The 18,608-nt window shown below is 45.3% G+C and overlaps 2 protein-coding genes across 3 annotated transcripts in view; both read right to left on the bottom strand.

The window, feature by feature from the left end:
* Nucleotides 1–3,669: 3,669 nt before the first annotated feature.
* Nucleotides 3,670–8,012, bottom strand: ctsla (cathepsin La). Its single transcript, XM_084551985.1, has 8 exons — nucleotides 7,928–8,012; nucleotides 6,927–7,064; nucleotides 6,730–6,852; nucleotides 6,306–6,458; nucleotides 4,792–5,016; nucleotides 4,488–4,656; nucleotides 4,246–4,363; nucleotides 3,670–4,124 (listed from the first exon to the last, which is right to left on the bottom strand). Exons 2-8 carry the CDS (start codon nucleotides 7,047–7,049, stop codon nucleotides 4,025–4,027), a joined length of 1,011 nt encoding a protein of 336 aa, XP_084408111.1. The 5' UTR covers nucleotides 7,050–7,064; nucleotides 7,928–8,012; the 3' UTR covers nucleotides 3,670–4,024.
* A 3,699-nt stretch (nucleotides 8,013–11,711) lies between these two features.
* Nucleotides 11,712–18,608, bottom strand: part of dapk1 (death-associated protein kinase 1) — an 83,606-nt gene continuing 76,709 nt past the window's right edge. For both annotated transcript variants that reach the window (XM_084552289.1, XM_084552290.1), the window contains 6 exons: nucleotides 18,044–18,229; nucleotides 17,737–17,934; nucleotides 17,387–17,525; nucleotides 16,906–17,026; nucleotides 16,467–16,655; nucleotides 11,712–16,171 (listed from right to left, as the gene is read on the bottom strand). In XM_084552289.1, coding sequence (XP_084408415.1) covers nucleotides 14,876–16,171; nucleotides 16,467–16,655; nucleotides 16,906–17,026; nucleotides 17,387–17,525; nucleotides 17,737–17,934; nucleotides 18,044–18,229 — 2,129 coding nt within the window. In that variant the 3' untranslated portion in view covers nucleotides 11,712–14,875. The remainder of the gene's footprint in view (nucleotides 16,172–16,466; nucleotides 16,656–16,905; nucleotides 17,027–17,386; nucleotides 17,526–17,736; nucleotides 17,935–18,043; nucleotides 18,230–18,608) is intronic.

Genomic DNA, 18,608 nt, shown 5'->3' on the forward strand with positions numbered 1-18,608 from the left:
CCAACGCAAGACCAGCGGAGGTGTATTGGGGCGTAACACCTCCACCTCAAAAGGCTATTATTGGGAAGTCCAGCTCTTCTCAAAGATTCGTCTCTTTTGGCTTGGCTCCCTTTGACAAGTCGACTCTTTAGGCTCATTTAGAGTACTGCAGGACATAGACACCGTAACCTACATTAGTGATGTGTCATGCGCCAAAGAGCCAGCTCTAAGAGTCGATGCTTGGTAGTGAATCAGAAGAGCCGATTCCCATTGAATGAGAGCCAGCTCCCCATTGTTTTTTTGTTTTTTTGCCTTTTGTTCATTCATCTCTGCTCGGGCGAGGACGAGGGTGGAACTTTGTTTTGATGCCATGTCACCAATAACACGTGAGGACTTATTATACCAATATGTGAACCACAGAGAGGGCGTGACTCACAAGTTCACTTGGTTATGAGTGACACCCTTAGAAGAAAGCAGCATCTGGCTGATATTTAAAATACACTGGGAATGGCAGAGCAGAGCGTCGTCACTGCAAAATGAAAATATATTAAGAGCAGGTTCCACCACAAACCTGCACAAGGACATTTGTACCGTTTGTTTACTGAGCTTGGTTCCGTTTTTGCTTGTGTGGATTTGACTGCAGTGCTTTGTTCATTTGAAACATTGAACGCAATATGTATTTGCTGTGTTGGGCTAAAATATTAGGCTATACATGATACTAAATAAAGAACCGTTTGAGAGCTGAAAGAGCCGGCTCTTCTTTGGGAGCCATGGCAAAAGAAACGACTCTCAGAAAAGAGCCGAACTTCCCATCACTAACCTACGTACGTAGCCTACGCTGGTGAGAGCCATTATTACTTGTGCGCAGGTTAGCATTCAGAAATACCAGATGTCTGAGTTTGCATTTAAATCCACCTGCCGCCTGCTCCACATTTCGACAACCACACAGCGTCACACACAACAGCCACAAACCGAACCGATTACAGACACCAAGTTACTGCCTCAAACCAAGGTTGAGGTGAGGCGTCTTCACCACAGCCAGAAGGTCACACACATACACACCTCTTACGAATTCAATGAAGCCAACACACAAGTGACCTACCACAAAATGGAAAGCCGCACCCACGACGATCACAACAAATGTGGCACCGCACAAAGTTACTGCCTTCAACTGGGCTGAGTGACTTCCCCTCCCCCCATCGTAAAGAACAGTGTAAAAGCAGTGAACGCCATTGTTCCAGAACTTGCCCAGTTTCCTCTCTACCTACGAGACTGAAATTCTAACTATCTTGTCCTCAGCTAGTCTTCGTCGGCTTTCCCGGGCACGCCAGGGGCCACCCCGGGGTTACCGCACAAAAAAATAATTATAAAGTGGTGATGGTCACACCAACACCCAGAGGCTTTCTACACCAGGCAAGTTCTGAAACACGTGGCAACAACAAGTTAAGCTTTGATTCATGCCCTGAAAAATAACTTGGGGAGCCACATGACAGAGTTACAGAAATAAGGGTTTATTTTATTAAAAAAAGGCAACAGGTGAGATATGGTGAGCCTCTGCAGCAGAAAAGAATAGGTCTCTGCAGCAACAACAGCAACAACGCCCTTTATTCACAAGTTCTCAGGTGTGACTAGTTAAGATGATTAAGCACCAGCCAAAGAGATTGCAGGGCCAGTGGAGGTGCAGCCGGGGCGTAGCACAACCCTAAATAGATTTAAAAATAATGAAGGAGACAATGGAACAGTGACGTGGTGGTTAGCACTGATGCCTCACAGCAAGAAGGTTCTGGGTTTGAGTCCTTTCTGTGTGGTGTTTGCATGTTCTCCCTGTGTCTGCGTGGGTTCTCTCCAGGTTCTCCAGCTTCCTCCCACCGTCCAAAGACATGCTGGTTAGGTTCATTGGTGATTCTAAATTGGCCGTAGGTGCGAGTGTGAATGATTGTCTGTCTCTCTACGATAGCGCTGTCACGTTGTTGTTGTTTTTGTGGCTTTAACCCCAGACCCCCGGTGTCCGTTTAATCCCAACGTTAACAAATAACTGAGATTTGTCATTTTGTTCTGTCAAATTATTTTCTAAAAGTAGAACCGTGTGGACAAACTGTCTCAAAGAGCTGTGAGAATCCGTTTGTCCATTAAAGAAAGAGGAAGACTCCAGATTCTTTCTTATCTTGTGTTTTTGAGCATTTATTGATCCTTACATTGACCTCTGTGAGCCACGTCCTGAACAGCCCCCCCTCCTTAACAAAGAACACCTTATTTTGAACAACATGCTACAGATAAGAATGACGTATCTTTATAACCTCAGTGGAAAATGTTATCAATGAATAACTCTCAGAGGGAGTTATTTAGTCTCATATACATTCAGGTCAAACAGTCAGGTGGTTTGTTGTGACGCCAGAGCTGAAGCACCTCAGTCTGAAACTTGACCCTTTTGTTGTCCAGCTTGCACACGACACATTCCTGCAGCTGCGTCCGGCTGCACGACAGCCAGACCGAGCTCTGAGAGAAGTTATAGAAACACATCTACATAGATAGATAGATAGATGTGAATCTAATCATCAGTTCAGAGATGAGAGATGATGTTGTGCTTCCTGTACATTATTTTTGGACTAAATTATTCTTAGTTACCATCTCGTTTCCTTCAGGACTTCAGTTTGAGACCATGTCACCTTATATACAGATCTTAAAGACCACGTTGAGTAAAGAGGCCTCCTCTTCCTCCTCTTCCTCCTCCTAATGAACCAGCTCCTTTGTTCAACGATCAATAATCCTATAAGATCCTGGTACCAGACGTCAGGCAGCACAGCTGTGTTTAGGATTCATGTACGATCATGAGACTCCACATTTCAAACCAACGATTAAACCTCAGTAGTTGATCTGAGTTATACGTTTAGTGCAACTAGAGCCGTGAGAGATTTCTAAAGATATCTGCTATAGTTAAGATCAATGCATGTACACAGATTAGCCACAACATTATGACCACTGACAGGAGACGTGAATAACATTGACTATCTTGTGACAATTCAACGTTCTGCTGGGAAACTTTTGGATCTGGCATTCATTGGTGTGGATGTTACTTAGACATGTAGCACCCACCTAGACCAGACCAGACCAGACACCCCCCCCCCCCCCCCACCCCATAGCAATGACACTCCTTGATGGCAGCAGCCATCCCCAGCAGGATGCAGCCTGACACAGACACACACACAAAAACACTTTAGGAACAACTAAAAAAAAAACATGAAGAACAGCACAAGGTGTTGACCTGGCCTCCAAATTCACTAGATCCCAAACTGATCAAGTATCTGTGGGATGATCCACAGAGGCCCCTCCCCTCAAAGACCCCCCCACTGACAAAATTCTGTTTCCAGACACCACAGGACACCCTCAGAAGGCCCATGTCCATTCTCTGATGAGTCACCACAAGGGAGACCTACACAATATTCGGGAGGTGGTCATAATGTTATGGCTTATCGTGGTATGTTAACATTTTTTGCCACACAGTGTAATTCTGCTTTGTGGCATTTTATTTTAGATTGACTTAACGACATTAAATTTGAGAATGAACTAATAATTCTGCTTTGTGTCCTGAGAAGTCATTTAAGTCATTTTTAAATTACAGAGCTGAAAGTGAATCAAGAGACATGTGCTTTATAAAATAAACAAAAGAAGAATCTCTCCAAGAGTCCAAAGTAGTGTTTCACAACTTTAATTGATCACAGTAAAAGTAGAAAAAAAACCATTTACAATGACCGAAGCAAGTGTTAACAGATCACTCACCAAGCAGCATACACATATTTACAAAGAATAAAACGCTACACTAAAATGTTTCCAGATGAAATAAAGTGGCATAAAATTGGACTAAACAAGATGGCGCCATTTCCCTAAAATAATAATAATAAAAAAAAAAACTATGTTTCTCCTCGTGAAACATCTCAGAACCTCCCGTCGCTCTGATCAAGGCCTCGACCCTCCTCCTCCTCTTCGTCTTCAGACCGGGACCATTTTAATAAAAACACTACGGAGCTACAGACTGGAGCCCAACGTGTCAGACCAGAGGATAGCTGGCCGCCGTCGCGATGCCACAGTGGTTCTTCCTGTCTTTAGCCATTAGGATGTAGCCTTTATCGCCCCAGTTCTCGCTCCAGCTGCAGGACGACAAGGAAAAGAAAACGTCAGGAAATGAGAGAAGTCCACGTCTCTGTCTCAGCTGCAAGAAGATTTTAATAAATAAGAACACAGCGACTCTATAAACAACACGGGACTGACCTGTTCTTGACGATCCAGTATTTCTTGCCGTCTACGTCTTCGCCCTCGAAGCCATAACCCACCACCAGCACGCCGTGGTCCAGCTCCTCGCTGCTGCAGTCCTTCTCATAGTAGATTCCTAAAAAAAAAATTGAGTCAAGATATTAGACCTCAACCGCAGCGATTTTTTCATTTCAGCTCCCATCAGACCAACACAATGACAATAATGTAAAATGTGCGATTACAAAGTAGGGGGGACTCACCTGACTGGTAAAACTGGAAAGACTCGTGACCGGCGTCGATGGCGACTGAAACGGGTCCCACGGCGGCCACGGCCTTCATCAGAGCGCGCTCCTTGCCGCTGGGAACGTCCACAAATCCAGTGTCGTTGGCGGAGTTGTACTTGGGGTCGTAGTGGCACGGCTGGTCGTCCTGAGAAACGAGGAGGAGGTTGTTAAGACTCAAATAAATTAAATAAAATCGCATCGTCACTTGTTTAGTTTGGGGACTTTAGAGCTACTAATTCAGGCTTAAAAGGTTTCATCTGTAAATGTGCGTGGTACGTACAGTTCCCAGGTAGGGGTAGGAATCCTCAGAGTCCAGGCCCTGGTTGTCCTTGATGTACTGGAAGGCCTGGTCCATCAGACCGCCGTTGCAGCCCTCGTTGCCCTCGGGCCGGGAGCAGTCCACCAGGTTCTGCTCGCTCAGAGACACCAGCTGGCCGGTCTTCCTGAAGACCTGACCCTCCATAGCTCCGGTGGTGCTGAAAGCCCAGCAAGAGCCACACTGACCCTGGAGAGAGCAGAGAAGGGGGGGGAAGGCCGGGTTAAAGACGGAGAAATCAAATCTGCTCGCTTATTACATTTGTGCTGATTGAGAGTGAATCTTTTTTTATTCTCAGGCTGTAAAACACTTGGTTTTTATTTGCTGCTCAGGGAAAAAAACAAGCAGATACAAGAAATAAGAACTATTCTAAATAAAATAACTTGTAGATTTCTCTAGTGTTTAACCGTGCATTTAGACCAGCTGGACTCGTTTTAAAACGAAGACATCTTGAAATTAAATGGCAACGGTAGAACAAAAAGAAAAGAACTTGTAAATAAACTGTACTTAAATGTTATCTGCTCTTTATTCCAGTAGTATTTTGATTGAACCCACGTTTAAATTCGTCATTTGTGAGGTGGACATCTGAATTGTAGTCTTCATAGTTCTGGAAAATTTACAGAACTAGACACAAGTGCAAACGCAACCTTGGAAAAGAACGGACGCTTCATCGAAACAAAGCTGAACGTCCATAAACCAAATGAGTACGAGAAATAAAATCCACAAGTGGAAGTTCAGCACTTCCTTTACATTTTTAATTATATCTTTAACGTTGTCGCTCGGTCTTGCTCCACTTATGAGACTTCAGAGAGCAGCTTGCCTCTTTAACTTTGCACCCAGCCCTCAGCCCAAATGTATACAACAAGTGTTTTTCTCCAACCTCTGTCTGCAGGGAGCTGGTCGGACCGGTTTCAGCTTACAGAAAGTTAATGTATGTCAAGGGGGAGGAGGAGGAGGAGGAGGAGGAGAGAACATATTGTGCGCTCGTGAAGGAGAAACGAGAGACGGGTGCAGCGTGTAGATAACAACACACACACACACACACACACAAAAAAAACTTGCTAGCGGCCTCCTTATCTTCCTCTCGGAGCAAAACATTTGCTTCAGTGGACAGAGTCCTCCTGTTCTACAAATAAGCACGTCTGTGACGGCGAACGTGTCCAATGCTGGACATTACATCACCCTGTTTACCAACAGCTGACACTAGGTCATCCACTTCAATCTCATGTAGCACGAAAAAACCTTTTTAAGTTCATTTTTGTTAATTTTAAAAAGACTAAAACTTTGAATCAACAGGTGGGTTTGTTATGCGTGATATGTACAAGTCAGCTGCAGAGTGGAGTCATTTTCTTGTGCAGGATCTGGACCGCGTCTCCTCAAAATGTCTTCACCTGAAAAGCAGCCTCTTATTTTCTGCTCCCTACGCTTCGACCTCTACATTTAAACCTCGCCGTAGAGAGGAGGAACGCCGTCGTTACCTGGTCCTTAACGGGAGTGACGTAGCCCTTATCCCTCCAGTCCAGAGCGCGGGGGGCCTCCAGGAAGTTGGGCTCCATGAACAAGGACCCCGTGAACTTTCTCTGCGTCTTGAGCTTGTAGCCGTTCATGATCTGCCTGAACTCCTCGTGGGTCTGCAAGAAGAAAGCGAGCGTGTGATTTTAGCAGCTTAACACTTTGCTAATCTGGGTTTCATTTCTGCTCTGCTGGTTTTTTGTTTTAAACCTGTTGCACGTTACATCATTACAGGATTTATGCGTCACCCGTCTTCTATTCCCACAAACCTCAGTTTTATTTATATTATTCCAGTTATCAGCATCATCTACTCTGGTTTCCAGGAACCCTGACTGATAAATGCTACCAGCCGAGATAATGTGGCCGCTGTGTCGAAACTCGTGGCCTCACCATGTCTCCAAAGTGGTTCATGCCCAGGCGGTAGGTGTGTTTGCCCAAGGAGTGCTCCAGGTTGTGCAGCTCGATCTTCTTCAAGTTCTTCTCCCACACCAGCCTCCTCCAGCCCTCCTCCTTCTACGGGACAAAAAAAACAATAAATACTTCCAGATTTTTGCACAGAGCTAGAAAAAAAAATCTCGGTTCCTTACCTCGTGGTATTTTTTACTGTGCCAGCTCTTCCACAGGTCCCAGTGCTGGTCCAGCTGTGGGTCCAGAGTCGGGGCTGAGAGGACCGAGCTCAGGCCCAGGGCCAACAAGACGAGAGGCAACATTGCTGAGGATTCCTGCTGCAAATCAACACAACAAGTCAGTTTCCAAAGAAGGAGATGCAGATAACATTTCTCAGAGCATAAAATTCCTCATAATATATGTTTCCCAATCGTTGTGTTTGTCACACATCCTGTAAATACAGCTGCTCTCTGTGCTGATTCATGCACCATGAAAGCTGCGACGCACATTCCCGACAGTATAGTCATTTGCAGACTTTACAACAGTATCCTAGGTGATTTGCATGATAATATAATATGGAAACGGTTTTCGTGGACAAAAAACACGACGGTGTTTATCTGTTTATGGTCGTTTTCCTGGGAGGAAACCTGGATCGGATCCCCCCCTTCACCCCAACCCCCACAACAATAAACCGAGCCCAGCTTGTTTTTGCTGGAGCCGGCGGGTCACGGGATCCGCTGTCCTCGGCAGGGAGCCAAGAAAACCGGCCAGCATCGAAACTACCGAGCAGGAAAACGAAAAGAAAACCAAAACTTGAACCGGCAAACCGTTTACTCGCCTCCTGGTTAATTTAAAGGGATTTAAACTAAAAAAAACAATGGCTGCTTCTTCAGGAATGAGCCACAGACGACGACAAAGGGAGCCGAATCCAACAAGATGGCTATGTCTGGCCGACAGCAACACATAAAGACTAGTTTTCGAAGCAAATACCGACTTAAATTCCAATTTCGTCTTAAATTTACGTTTTTGTAAACGGACGCTGGTTCGTTTAATCGAGATTCCAAGCACGAAAAAATAAACCCGAATAAAAACCACAGGTATTCATGAATATTTTTTTTTTTTTACCCCTAACTCAGACGTCGAGTTTAGATATTTTGACGCTAAAGACGAAGTGAAACGAATAATTAAAAAATAAACTTACTGTATATTCTGAGGTTACTGGAGATGGAGAAGAAGAAAACAGTAGACAGTGAAGGTACACTAAGTTTATAAAGGCCTCAGCGGCCACAGAGTAACGGCCCACCGAGCTCTCTGATTGGTCGGCTGCTTGTTTTCACCAGAGACTCCTCCCCCTTTACGTCTTGCGTCATCGCGGCGCACGTGATTCCTTGCCTCTGGAATGGTGTTAGAAAAAAAAAAAAAAAAAGGAGGCCACCAGACTTGTTTTCTTGTTTTTGTCGCAGTGAAAACTATTAAAAAAACACATTTTGTTAATTAAAATTGGTTTCTTTCAGCTAGTTTTATAATTATAACCCTCTGCTTTATAATATCATAATATAATAATAGGGAATGAGCGCTTACCGGCTTTTTATTTGGTACCAGTTCCTGGAAACATAACAGAGGGGGGGAGCGTGCTTGCAGAAGTTTGCAGAACTGCTTCCTGCACTTATCTGCTTTAAAATCAGAGCATACACTGACAATTTTCTTGACCAGCTTTCCTGTCGTCGAAAATTTCACTAATGATTCAAACCAGCTGTGATTTAAAAACCCGTAGGAGGTTGAATCCTCAGCTTCTCAACTTGACCTGTTTTTCAAGCGAATAAATGATTATCAAGAGCACTGACGGCGAATTAGCCCGTATCTCATGCTAAATATCTTTAACATACAGTAAAGGAAAGATAAGGAGTGTAATATAATCAGTCACGGTCACTGTTTTTTTTTTTTTTGAAGTTATGCTTATGCATCACACTTCCATAGCTGCTTGCACAATCAACACCGGGGGTCAATCACAGTCGACGCTCATGTGATTGATAAGACTGAGAGAGTCGCCGTTGTTTGTGCGTTTCACCTCGAAAACCTTTAGTTTCTGCTGTAGCCTATCGCTTCACGTGTGTGGTAATCAGTTTGTTGTTTAGATTTAGATTTAAAGCCGCAAACCAAACATCTAATCCATTAAAGTGTTCCTCGTTGCCTCGTTAATTGTGTTAAAGTCTGATAAAACTAAAGCTTGTACCTCCTCTCCTGCAGCTAGTGAGCAGACTAGCTCAGACTGAAGTCCAGACATTGACCTCAGTGTTTTGAAAGTTTTTTGAGAACCGACTTTCACCTGCAAACGTAGAGATGGGAACTTAGGATGTAACTCAAATAGTTAAATAGGAAATAAACAACAAATATCAAGACGTTACGCACATTATTCCTGCAGAATAGAAAATACTCAATAACCACACAGTTTATGCAGCAAACACATCACAAATTGTCTCTTTGGGTTTTATAGAAATGTGCTTGTTGGTGGATTTTGAGCTGATCTAGATTCCCTCTCTTTGCTTTCAGCTTTGCGGTTTGTTAGTTGGTTGCTTGGCTTTAGTTTCATATTACCTGCACCATCATGACAGTGGTATCATTTCCCAAAAAATCACACATACACAGAGTCGCTCTGAAAGGCAAGTTCAGTTTGACCTTTCCCTAGCGTCTTTCTGCTGGACGGACCCACCACCACGACACGAACCGGTCGGCCGAGAACCTTCGCAAGACTCGCACGAAATGCTGAAGTCAGCCGATTAAACGCCCGCCAGAGAATATTAACAACCAGCAATCATTAATTGAACCCCTGCTCGCTGACGGCAGGCGTATATTAAGCGCTAATGCTGTGAAATCTGTTCATGCACGCAGGAAGCATGACGTCTCTCGGTGCAAACTGTGCGGTTGAGTTAACATGCCATCTTTAGAGCGGCCTAAAAATACATCATGTCTTTGCCGTTACGTGTGCAGCTGAGGGCAGCAGATGTGTGACTGGATCGTGTTGCACAAACTAGAGCGACACATGATTACACATGATGACAATGATTTTTTTGGTCAAGACACCAAATCAATCGCCTTCTTAGAGGAATCCAAAAACAAGATAACTGTGGTTTGGTTTGGAGTGAATATTATCACTTAAGTAAGTCAGAAGGACTCTTTATAGAGTGTGTTACATGATTTTTATTATGTCTTGTATTGTTAGAGCTTTATTACTACTGCTTTAATCTGTGACCTGCATCTCAATGTTCCATTAACCTTTCGACATTGTTGGCATTTCATAAGCTTGTAAATCATTTGCAGATATGTGCAGACGAGATGTGTCCTCTGGAATCATTTCCTCTGTACGGTAAATACACTGAGGAAGTGAACAGTACTCATGGTGAACCTCACTGAAGGAAGTGTTCTGTATTTACGGCGACTCCAGCAAAGGCCGCCTCGACAAGCGTGAAACTCGGCCTGTTTGTCTGTGGACAGAAAGTCAGAAGTTGAAACGCACACATGCAGTTGCGACTCCTGGACTCCTGTGTGTCTTCCACCTACACGACGCTGATCATTCATCATGAACCTGACGAGCTCAGAGTCACGCGGTTTCCAGCGACACACCTTTCCGAGGTGTAACCCCGCAGCACAACAACATCCCAGCAGTTGGGGCACGTTAAGACAGAGCCTCGGAGAGCGCTCGAGGGGCTGCAGGCCGGTCATGTGAGCGCGTGGGTGGTGCCCCCCCTCCGTCCTCCCCTCCAAAAGCAGCTGAAGCTCCACAATGAAGCCAGAGGAGTGGAAATAACAGAGTGAGGAATCTGTCCTCGCTGTCCTCTGATTCAGCAAAGAATAAACATCTTGGTGGAGTGTGTTGTGCACAGAAGCTTTGTATGTTCATCTTTTAAACGATTATGGAAGCAAAGATGGAAAACGTGAATTAGACTTATCTAGTTTAGACAAACATGAATAAGTTTAGAACTACCTATGCACCTTCCACTGTGACACTTTTTACATTTCTACAACACTTTAATTATATTTTATATTCTACTTTATACTTATACTTTATTTTAACTTAGTTTAACTTACTTAATTACTTATTATTGTACTGTATTATACTGTGTCCAAGCTGTTTCGTCCTGTTTTGTTTTGTCTTGTCTTCTGTTTTTTTTAAGTGCCACCAAAATTTCGTTGTAGAAATACAATGACAATAAAAATCTTGAATCTTGAAGTGTGAATGAGAATCCTCCCTTAAAACCTTTATACGGTCTCTTTCAGTAGTTCACACCGATCAGGCACAATATTATGACCACCTTCCTGATATTGTGTAGGTCTCCTTTTCTGGTGACTCATCAGAAAATTGGACATCGGCCTTCAGAGGGTGTCCTGTGGTGTCTGGTAACAGGATGTTTTTAGTGGGGGCCTTTGAGGGGAGGGCCAGGTCAACACCTTGTGCTGTTCTTTATGTTGTTTTTAGTTGTTCCTAAAGTGTCAAGGAGTGTCGTTGCTATGGGGTGGGGGTGCCTGGTCTGGTCTAGGTGGGTGCTACATGTCTAAGTAACATCCACATGAATGAATGCCAAAATAAATCCATTTTTTCTCTTGACTCAAGGCTCCAAACACTTTCTCTGACAGGGTCTGTGTTTGTTAAGTGTGATAGAAGAACAGCGCCACCTTCCTGTTCTGTGCAGTGAAGCCATGTTTACTTGCAAAACTCAAGTCATTGATTGCTTTAATCTACTGGTTTGAGCAAAGAGTTTGTTTTTCCTGCTGTGTTTCATATGACTAATAGTTAGATTAGATAGTTATTCAGAAATACAGAGAAAGGTTTTAACACATTTGTGAAGTAGATGTAAGTTTCTTCTAATCATGTTGTGACCTCTTCGATGAGTTTCCAGATTGGGAGCCAAACAAAAAGACATTTCTGCGTATTCTACTAAAGTCTAAAACTGTTTTCAATGAGACAGAGTCGATGGTATTAAGTAAAGCATTTATTATAAAATGTATTACACTATAAAGTGTCAGAAGTACTAAGAACATGGCATTCCAAGACATGCTAAAAGAATGTAACATAAATAGCAACGAAAAAGACTTTGTGCAATGTGGCGATCAGACCCGAGTGTCTCCTCCTTCACCCCCCCCCGACAGAAACACCCTCCACCCGTCCCGTCCACGGGTCGGACTCGCAGTCTGGACCGCCCCCGTCCCGTAGGAGGGAAAAAAAAATAAAAATAAAATAAAAAAAGACACCGAGTGGAGACGAACGTCATAATAATATTATAGTGATTCTCAGCTCTTACAAAATAATGTGCCTCGGTTTTTTTTTTTGTTTGTTTTGTTTTGCTTTTTTTTTTTTATTTATTTATTTTTAAACGTAATATATTCACTTCCCTTTCCAGAGCATCACTTCTCAGCTGGTAAATCTGTACAAGGCAACAACAGAGGAATGAACGAGTGTGTTTCAGGCACACGACATTGGCAACGAGTTTACACAGTTATCAAGAAAACAAAAAAAAAAAAAAAAAGCTTCAATAAAACGAGAAGTTTCTGACCAGTTTGGGACGTTTTTCGTTTCGTCGTGTCCGTCTTTGTTTTCACTTGCGTTTCCTTCAGCGGTACATTCATTTTGCCTCGACGTATTTGGGGCGAATAAAAGAGGAGAGGTGGAGGACGAACAGAAAGGAGAAAGGGAGAAGCAGGCCTCGGAGTATTTACAGCGCAGCTACGAGTCTGCTGCGTCCGACTGGCTTCAGTTCAGAAGGTCAGAGGATGTGAAGGATGGACTGAACAGGTGTTAACACTGGAGGAAGTGAAGCAGACAGGAAATACTGCACCGTCTTCTGAAAAAAGGCCCTCTGCATTCGTAAAATCTAACTTTTTAGGAAATAGAAACTCTTCCCGATATCAACACAATCTGCATTTCTCTGCTTCTTCTATAAAATACCAGCTTACACAAAGTGAAGCGCTTTTCTTCGGAGCCTTTGGCCTTTTTTTTTTCTCTCAGCTAACTAAATACTAACCGGGCTGGGGCACGAAGCTGCTTCCCGTTCTTAAAAAACAAACTGAAAGGAGATGTGGAAGCCACGCATGGCCGGCCAACACTGACAAGCGATACTGAGAAGCAGCTCAAATTTAGCTCGACGGAGGTGGCGTCAAAGCCACTGTGCAAAAACATCTGACACTGTGGACGGTAACTCGACTGTTGGCGTCCCCGCACTGGTCACTTGATGCAGAATTCTGTTGAGGAAGCGTTAAAAGAGGGCGCAGCGTCGGGCGTCGTTACTGTAACTGTGTGTGTGTGTGTGTGTGTGTGTGTGTGTGTAGAAAAGGTTAGAAAGCATCTAGAGTCACGGTTCATCGCAATTAACACGAGTTTTGTGTGTGAAGCTCAGCTGGATCGGTGCCGAGCTGCGCCCCCCTCGTCTGCTGCCGCGGCCGTCTTTAAGCTCCGCTCTGACACACACACTGTGCAGTGAGTATGTTTTGGTGCTTCAACGGTGAAACACTTGAAGATGTCTTGTTAAAAAAATGGCAACAGTTCCCTTAGTGTAAACAGAAAGCGATGATTCTACAGGTCCCAGAGTTTCCTTTGAATTTTTGTGCCGCGAGAACAAACCAGAGACGGTTTTAGTAGCAGGTCAGCTGGTTAGTCTAGGCATGCGCATGTGTAAATGATGTGTCTGTAGAATAAGTGTGAATCTGGAAAGTACTTTCATTCACAGAATCAGGAAGTCTGCATGTGTGGAGACGTTTATATCTAAAGTTAGAAACATGTTCCAGTTATCTTCAGTTTCTTCTAATGACTCGATCGAAGCTGAGAGTTTTAAAGACCATAAACTAATAAAAGGATCATTCAACATGCCTCTGTGTTTGTGTAACTCTTAGAAACTAAAGTCTGAGATGTGACAAAAGCAGAAGGAGTTTAAAACTTGATATATCCTTCACCAGCAAGCAAACTGTAAAGGTTTCCAGACATAAAACTGCCTTGATAGATAAACTGTTAACAGCTTAAAGCCTGAGAACACTTTACCAGAAATCTTTAAAGTCTGACACAGAATGGGAAATAAAAATTATTAGAAAACTCTGGGACCAGTAAAAAAAACACAAAAAGAAAGAAAAGAAAAGACGATTTATCCAAAAAATTAGCAAAAACATTCCGAATAAATGAAGATTAGCTTAGAAACACAAATACGCTGATTAACCACGAAGGCAACTGTTTCCCTTTGACCTACAGCTCCTGCAGAACGTCGCATCGACTCGCCGCCGAGTCTAATCCGAGAGCGGACGGAACCGGTTTCACCTCTTGACCGACTCAGGATTCAGCTGTTTTTATTTATCTATTTATCTATTTATTTATTTATTTTTGGAGGACGAAATTCAGTTTTCAAAAGCTTATAAAACGAGCTGCACCTTTTTCCCGTGTAAAATGTAAAACGGCCTTTTGCGTTTACTTGTGACCGTTTAAAAGACAGGTTTGAAATTTTATTGTCGGCGTCGACAAGGCACAGTTCTTCAAACGTTTGGAAAGAACTACTGTATTTATGACAACAAGACTGTTTGTGCTCTTTTCAGGGAGGTAGACGGCCACGAAGGCACTCTGAAAAAAAAATGCCGTTGTTTCATGAAACACTAAGCTGAGCGGCCGAACGTCACATCAGTGAAACGAGAAGCGAGCAGGAAGTTACCTGATGGACGGAGCGAGCCAAGATGGCAGCCTCCTACACGTACACACACCGTCTTCTGTTTTTCACGTGACGCCGTGGTTCACACGGGAGGATGCGATCTCTTTAAACCCGCCTCCATTCATCCTAAAACATAGCTTTTCCTAAATTTCTGACTGTTGAGCTGTGAGCGGAGTGAGACTTGAGTGTGCAGTAGAGCAGGAGGGATATTAACAAGCAGCGTGACGACATTGAGAACAGAATCAAAACACAGGATTCCTCTTTGGAGTTCAGGACGTTGAGTTTCTTTCACAACATTCATAGTGGAAGGAAGGAAGGAAGGAAAGGGTCGGCTGTACAGGTGTGGAGAGCACAAACACAACATCCGGTTGATTTCAGAGCGAGCAGCTGGACTCTCTGCGATTGCACTTCAGGTTCATTCACACACAAGTCTGTGTGTGTGTCCAGATTCATTCACCTCAGACTGACGGTCAGCGGGATATGACGGAGCTGATGGAGTTGTACGACGTGCCGCCGTTGCAGGCGGCGGGGTAGCCGTTGGTGGCCCCTCCCACCGCTTCCATGTTGACCCTAAACACAGGTGAAGCTTTGAGGAGGAAGTCTGCCGCGTCTCGGCGGCCGAGCTCCCTCAACTTGGACATCAGGACGCCAACCGTGCTGTCCGCCCGCCCGCTCCACTCCTGCAGCAGCGCCGCCGTCGGGCTGGGCTGCAGCGCGTCCTGCTGGGAGCTCGGGTCGGACTCCGGCTCAGGGGTGCCGTTCGGAGTCCCGTTACTGTGTTTGGCCACCAGATCCGTGAGGCCGAGGTTCATCGCCAGCAGGCACCAGTCTTTCCCCAGAGCGTCCGGAGGGTCCAGCATGCGGCAGAGCTTCCTGCGAGCCAACAGCGGGACGTCTGATATGTGGACGTCGGTTCCCAGAGTCCCCTGCTGGTAAACTTCCGCGCAGCCAAAGACCAGGATGCTGCTGAAGCTCTCCCGGTAGCCGCCCATGGTGTTGGTGAGTGAGGTTTCCCGCTGGACTTGAGCCCGGAGGAAATCTTTGGGTTGGTAGATCATGATGGGTGCGTGGTGTTCCCGCAGCTGCTGAGGACTCAGGTAATATTTGGCTGTGAGCTGTCCAGGGAGGGTGGAGGCCAGCAGGTTCTCTGTTATACTACAGATGGTGTCCAACAGGGTGTAGCACTTGGCCCTCTCTGATTCATGTCCACGTACTTGAATCTCCACACCCTGGCCGTGGTTGACCAGAAGGATCATGGCTTCCACTCCTGCCTGGCTCACTTTGGCTCCGTTGGTCCACAGGTGGATGTCTCCGTCGATATCCTCGCCGCCCTCCTCCTCAGGTTTGTGTTGGTGGCTCCAGCGACACAGGTTCACCTGCAGCTTGTGAAACAGTCCACAGGGGAAAGGGGTAAGGTGCTCCGCGGGGACGAGCCGGACGCCTCCGTAGACCAGAGACTCCTCCTCCTCCTCCTCCGTCCAGGAGCGGTGGAGGCCGTTTGTCTTGATGAGGGCGGGGACGTCCACCATGCAGGGGTTGGTGGCGTCGCGGGCGCAGACGTCCATGGCGTCCAGGATCTGCAGCAGCTCGTCCACGTCGCTCTCAGGGGCGAGGGCCTGCACCTCCTCCAGCCTGTAGCGCCCCCTGTAGTGGTGGATGGCCTTGGGCGTCTCCGCAGACAGCAGCTTGCCGAGGATGTTGCTGCAGAGCCAGCGGGGCTCCAGCAGAACTACGTCCTGCACCGTCTCACTCTGCATGATGTTGATCTGTGGGAGGAGGGAGGAAAGAGGGAGAGAGGAACGGGGAAGGAATGAGGGATAAACATGAGGACAACATTTGTTCAGGAAGATAATCAGGATATGTGAACAGAAAGTAAAATGTGGGGAATAGGCGGTGTATCTCATTTATAACAAAGAACTGTAACAATACATTACACAACAGAGAAAACAAAATGTTCCTGCTGCAGAATAATTCTGAGTAATGGTTTGCAGATGTTTGGTTCTGTTTATTGAAGAACCAACAGTGCAGCCTGGTGGTCGTCTGGTGAACTGACAGACTCACCTCCCCCATGCTGTGAAGCTGCAGGGCCAGAGTGCGGAGGTGATCCTGGCTGACCAGTGGGTTGATGTGCTCCTGGACGTCGCTGACAAACTGCTGCCACGATGTGAGCTGGTTGGGTCCGCTCAGCTTCCTCCAGGCTGGCAGAGCGGCCAGCAAGCGCTCCGACAGCAGCGTCATCGGACTACACCTCTGCAACGACATTCCAGATTTGATAAACACTCACTCTCAAGTGTTTTGCCCGTAAAGATAACAGACACTGCAAACTTGTTGAGGCCGTAAAGCCCAATTGGTTCAATTTAGACACTTGGGCTTGTAAACTGTGAATAAATAATTCGGTTGGATTGTTTTTGGATTGTCTCTGCTCATGTTTTTTGAGGAAGAGTCAGTAAAAGTCTGTGGTTTCACATAAACACAGAGAGGAAAAGGTTCCAGTGCTCACAGAGATGATGCTGGTACGAAGCTCCAGCAGGTGACTCCTCAGCAGCTTCACGTCTTTGGAGTTTGAGGCTCCGGCGTCCATCACAAACAGTTTGTCGCTGATCTCCAGGTCATTCCCGAACCTACGACAAATACCCAACACTTAAATAGTGACATGATGTATGCGTATTCTGTTTAATTTCAAGATAGCATATTTACCATGAATTACCCGGGCTCTTTGGGTCATGCTAACTTTGCAAACTTTGGGGAAATGAGGATTCGCACAAGCTCTATTTTATGACATTGTCACAGGTGTGAACTAGTCTCTAATCTACAATCTACAGCCTGTGAAGAGAGAATAACCTGCGCGTATTCAACACTCGTCTTTCAGGTTTCAAAATATGATCAGTTAGCGCTAAAGTTTAACAAAACCTATCTGACAGGAAATCAAATCCAGAACAGAAGAGGATCCGAGGACCCAACCCTCATGTCCACGTCCTAACCTGTTCCTGACTTCCTTGAGCAGCGCCCTCTCCTTGTCGTAGGTGAACTCTCCAGAGAAAGCTCTGGGGACGTCGGCGAGGTCGGCGTGTGTCGCCACCAGGACGACCGTGAGAGGCTGCTGGATCCGGCCTCCGAAAACTAGAGAAACACAAGAAATACAAACACACACACACTTTCCAGTTATTATAAGGAACAACTACAAAAGCATAATATTTCTGTTTCAAGGCTGAAGTTTTCAGTCGTTTTTATGCAGAAATATAGAAAAAGAGGGGTGAAAATACGTAATCGAAAATACAATGATGCACTAATTCACTCGCTGTAAAAATGAGTGCTGATGGGAGCTCCTCACCGATGTTGCCCTGTGGCAGAGTGAGGGCTTTCAGCAGGTTCAGCCAGTAGGTGATGTGGCCCAGCTGGGTTTCGTACGGCTCCTCGAGGCTGAACAGGACCAGGTGGATTGCTGTCACATCGTTGGCTGCAAAGTAGTCGTAGGAGCAGTAGTAGACCGGGTTCCCCGAAAACTCCCACACGCTGAAGTCGCCCACACCTGCAGACAAGGAAGTACGTTTGGTCGCCATTTTTACTCGTCATGTTTAAATGTATGCAACTCAAAATAACAACGTTTAAGCTTCACTCGAAAAATCTTTGGCTCTCACCGTGGATGTTGGCGTGCTGGATGTCGATGGCCTTCGTGGCCTGTTCGTCAGCCGTGGACAGGGCGTTGTGGACGGGGGAGAAGACCTCCAAGACGCCTTTGGTGAGGCTGGGCTCAAACATCATGCTGCGACTCCGCACACTCACGTTCTCACAGCCCGGATACAGGTTGGAGATGCTCACTGACACTGAACACAGACGAGGAGAGGGGACGGAAACTGTTCATACTATTATCATAGTCTTAATTATGCAGCACAAATCTCAAACTAAACTTAATGAATCTCAAATAAATCTCATTACTTTAAGTGATCTTGCACCTCTTTGCTCCAATCGAACCAATCAGAAACCATCTAACAGTAAATATCTCACCAACCTCCAGTCCTTTTTTCCCCAGCCACATAATTGTACGTATTCCAACACATGGGGGCGCTGTCTGCTGAAAATAAATCCACTATGTCGACATAACATTTGAATTCTGTTGACACTCTGCAGGACCACACCTACAGTTTTTTTTTTTGTGGTCTTAAGTCACTGCTTTATTTTGACAACACCAGGGCAGTGACGAAC

This window comes from Chelon labrosus (assembly GCF_963514085.1).
Source record: "Chelon labrosus genome assembly, chromosome: 9".
Lineage (NCBI taxonomy): Eukaryota > Metazoa > Chordata > Actinopteri > Mugiliformes > Mugilidae > Chelon > Chelon labrosus.

Excerpts from the sequence above, each read along its gene's own strand:
- ctsla (XM_084551985.1), bottom strand. The coding sequence starts at position 7,049 with ATGTTGCCTCTCGTCTTGTTGGCCCTGGGCCTGAGCTCGGTCCTCTCA. Across the intron at positions 5,017-6,305 it reads TCACTCCCGTTAAGGACCAG|GGTCAGTGTGGCTCTTGCTG; the intron begins GTAACGACGGCG and ends TGCTCTCTCCAG. Across the intron at positions 4,364-4,487 it reads TTTCCAGTTTTACCAGTCAG|GAATCTACTATGAGAAGGAC; the intron begins GTGAGTCCCCCC and ends TTTTTTTTTTAG.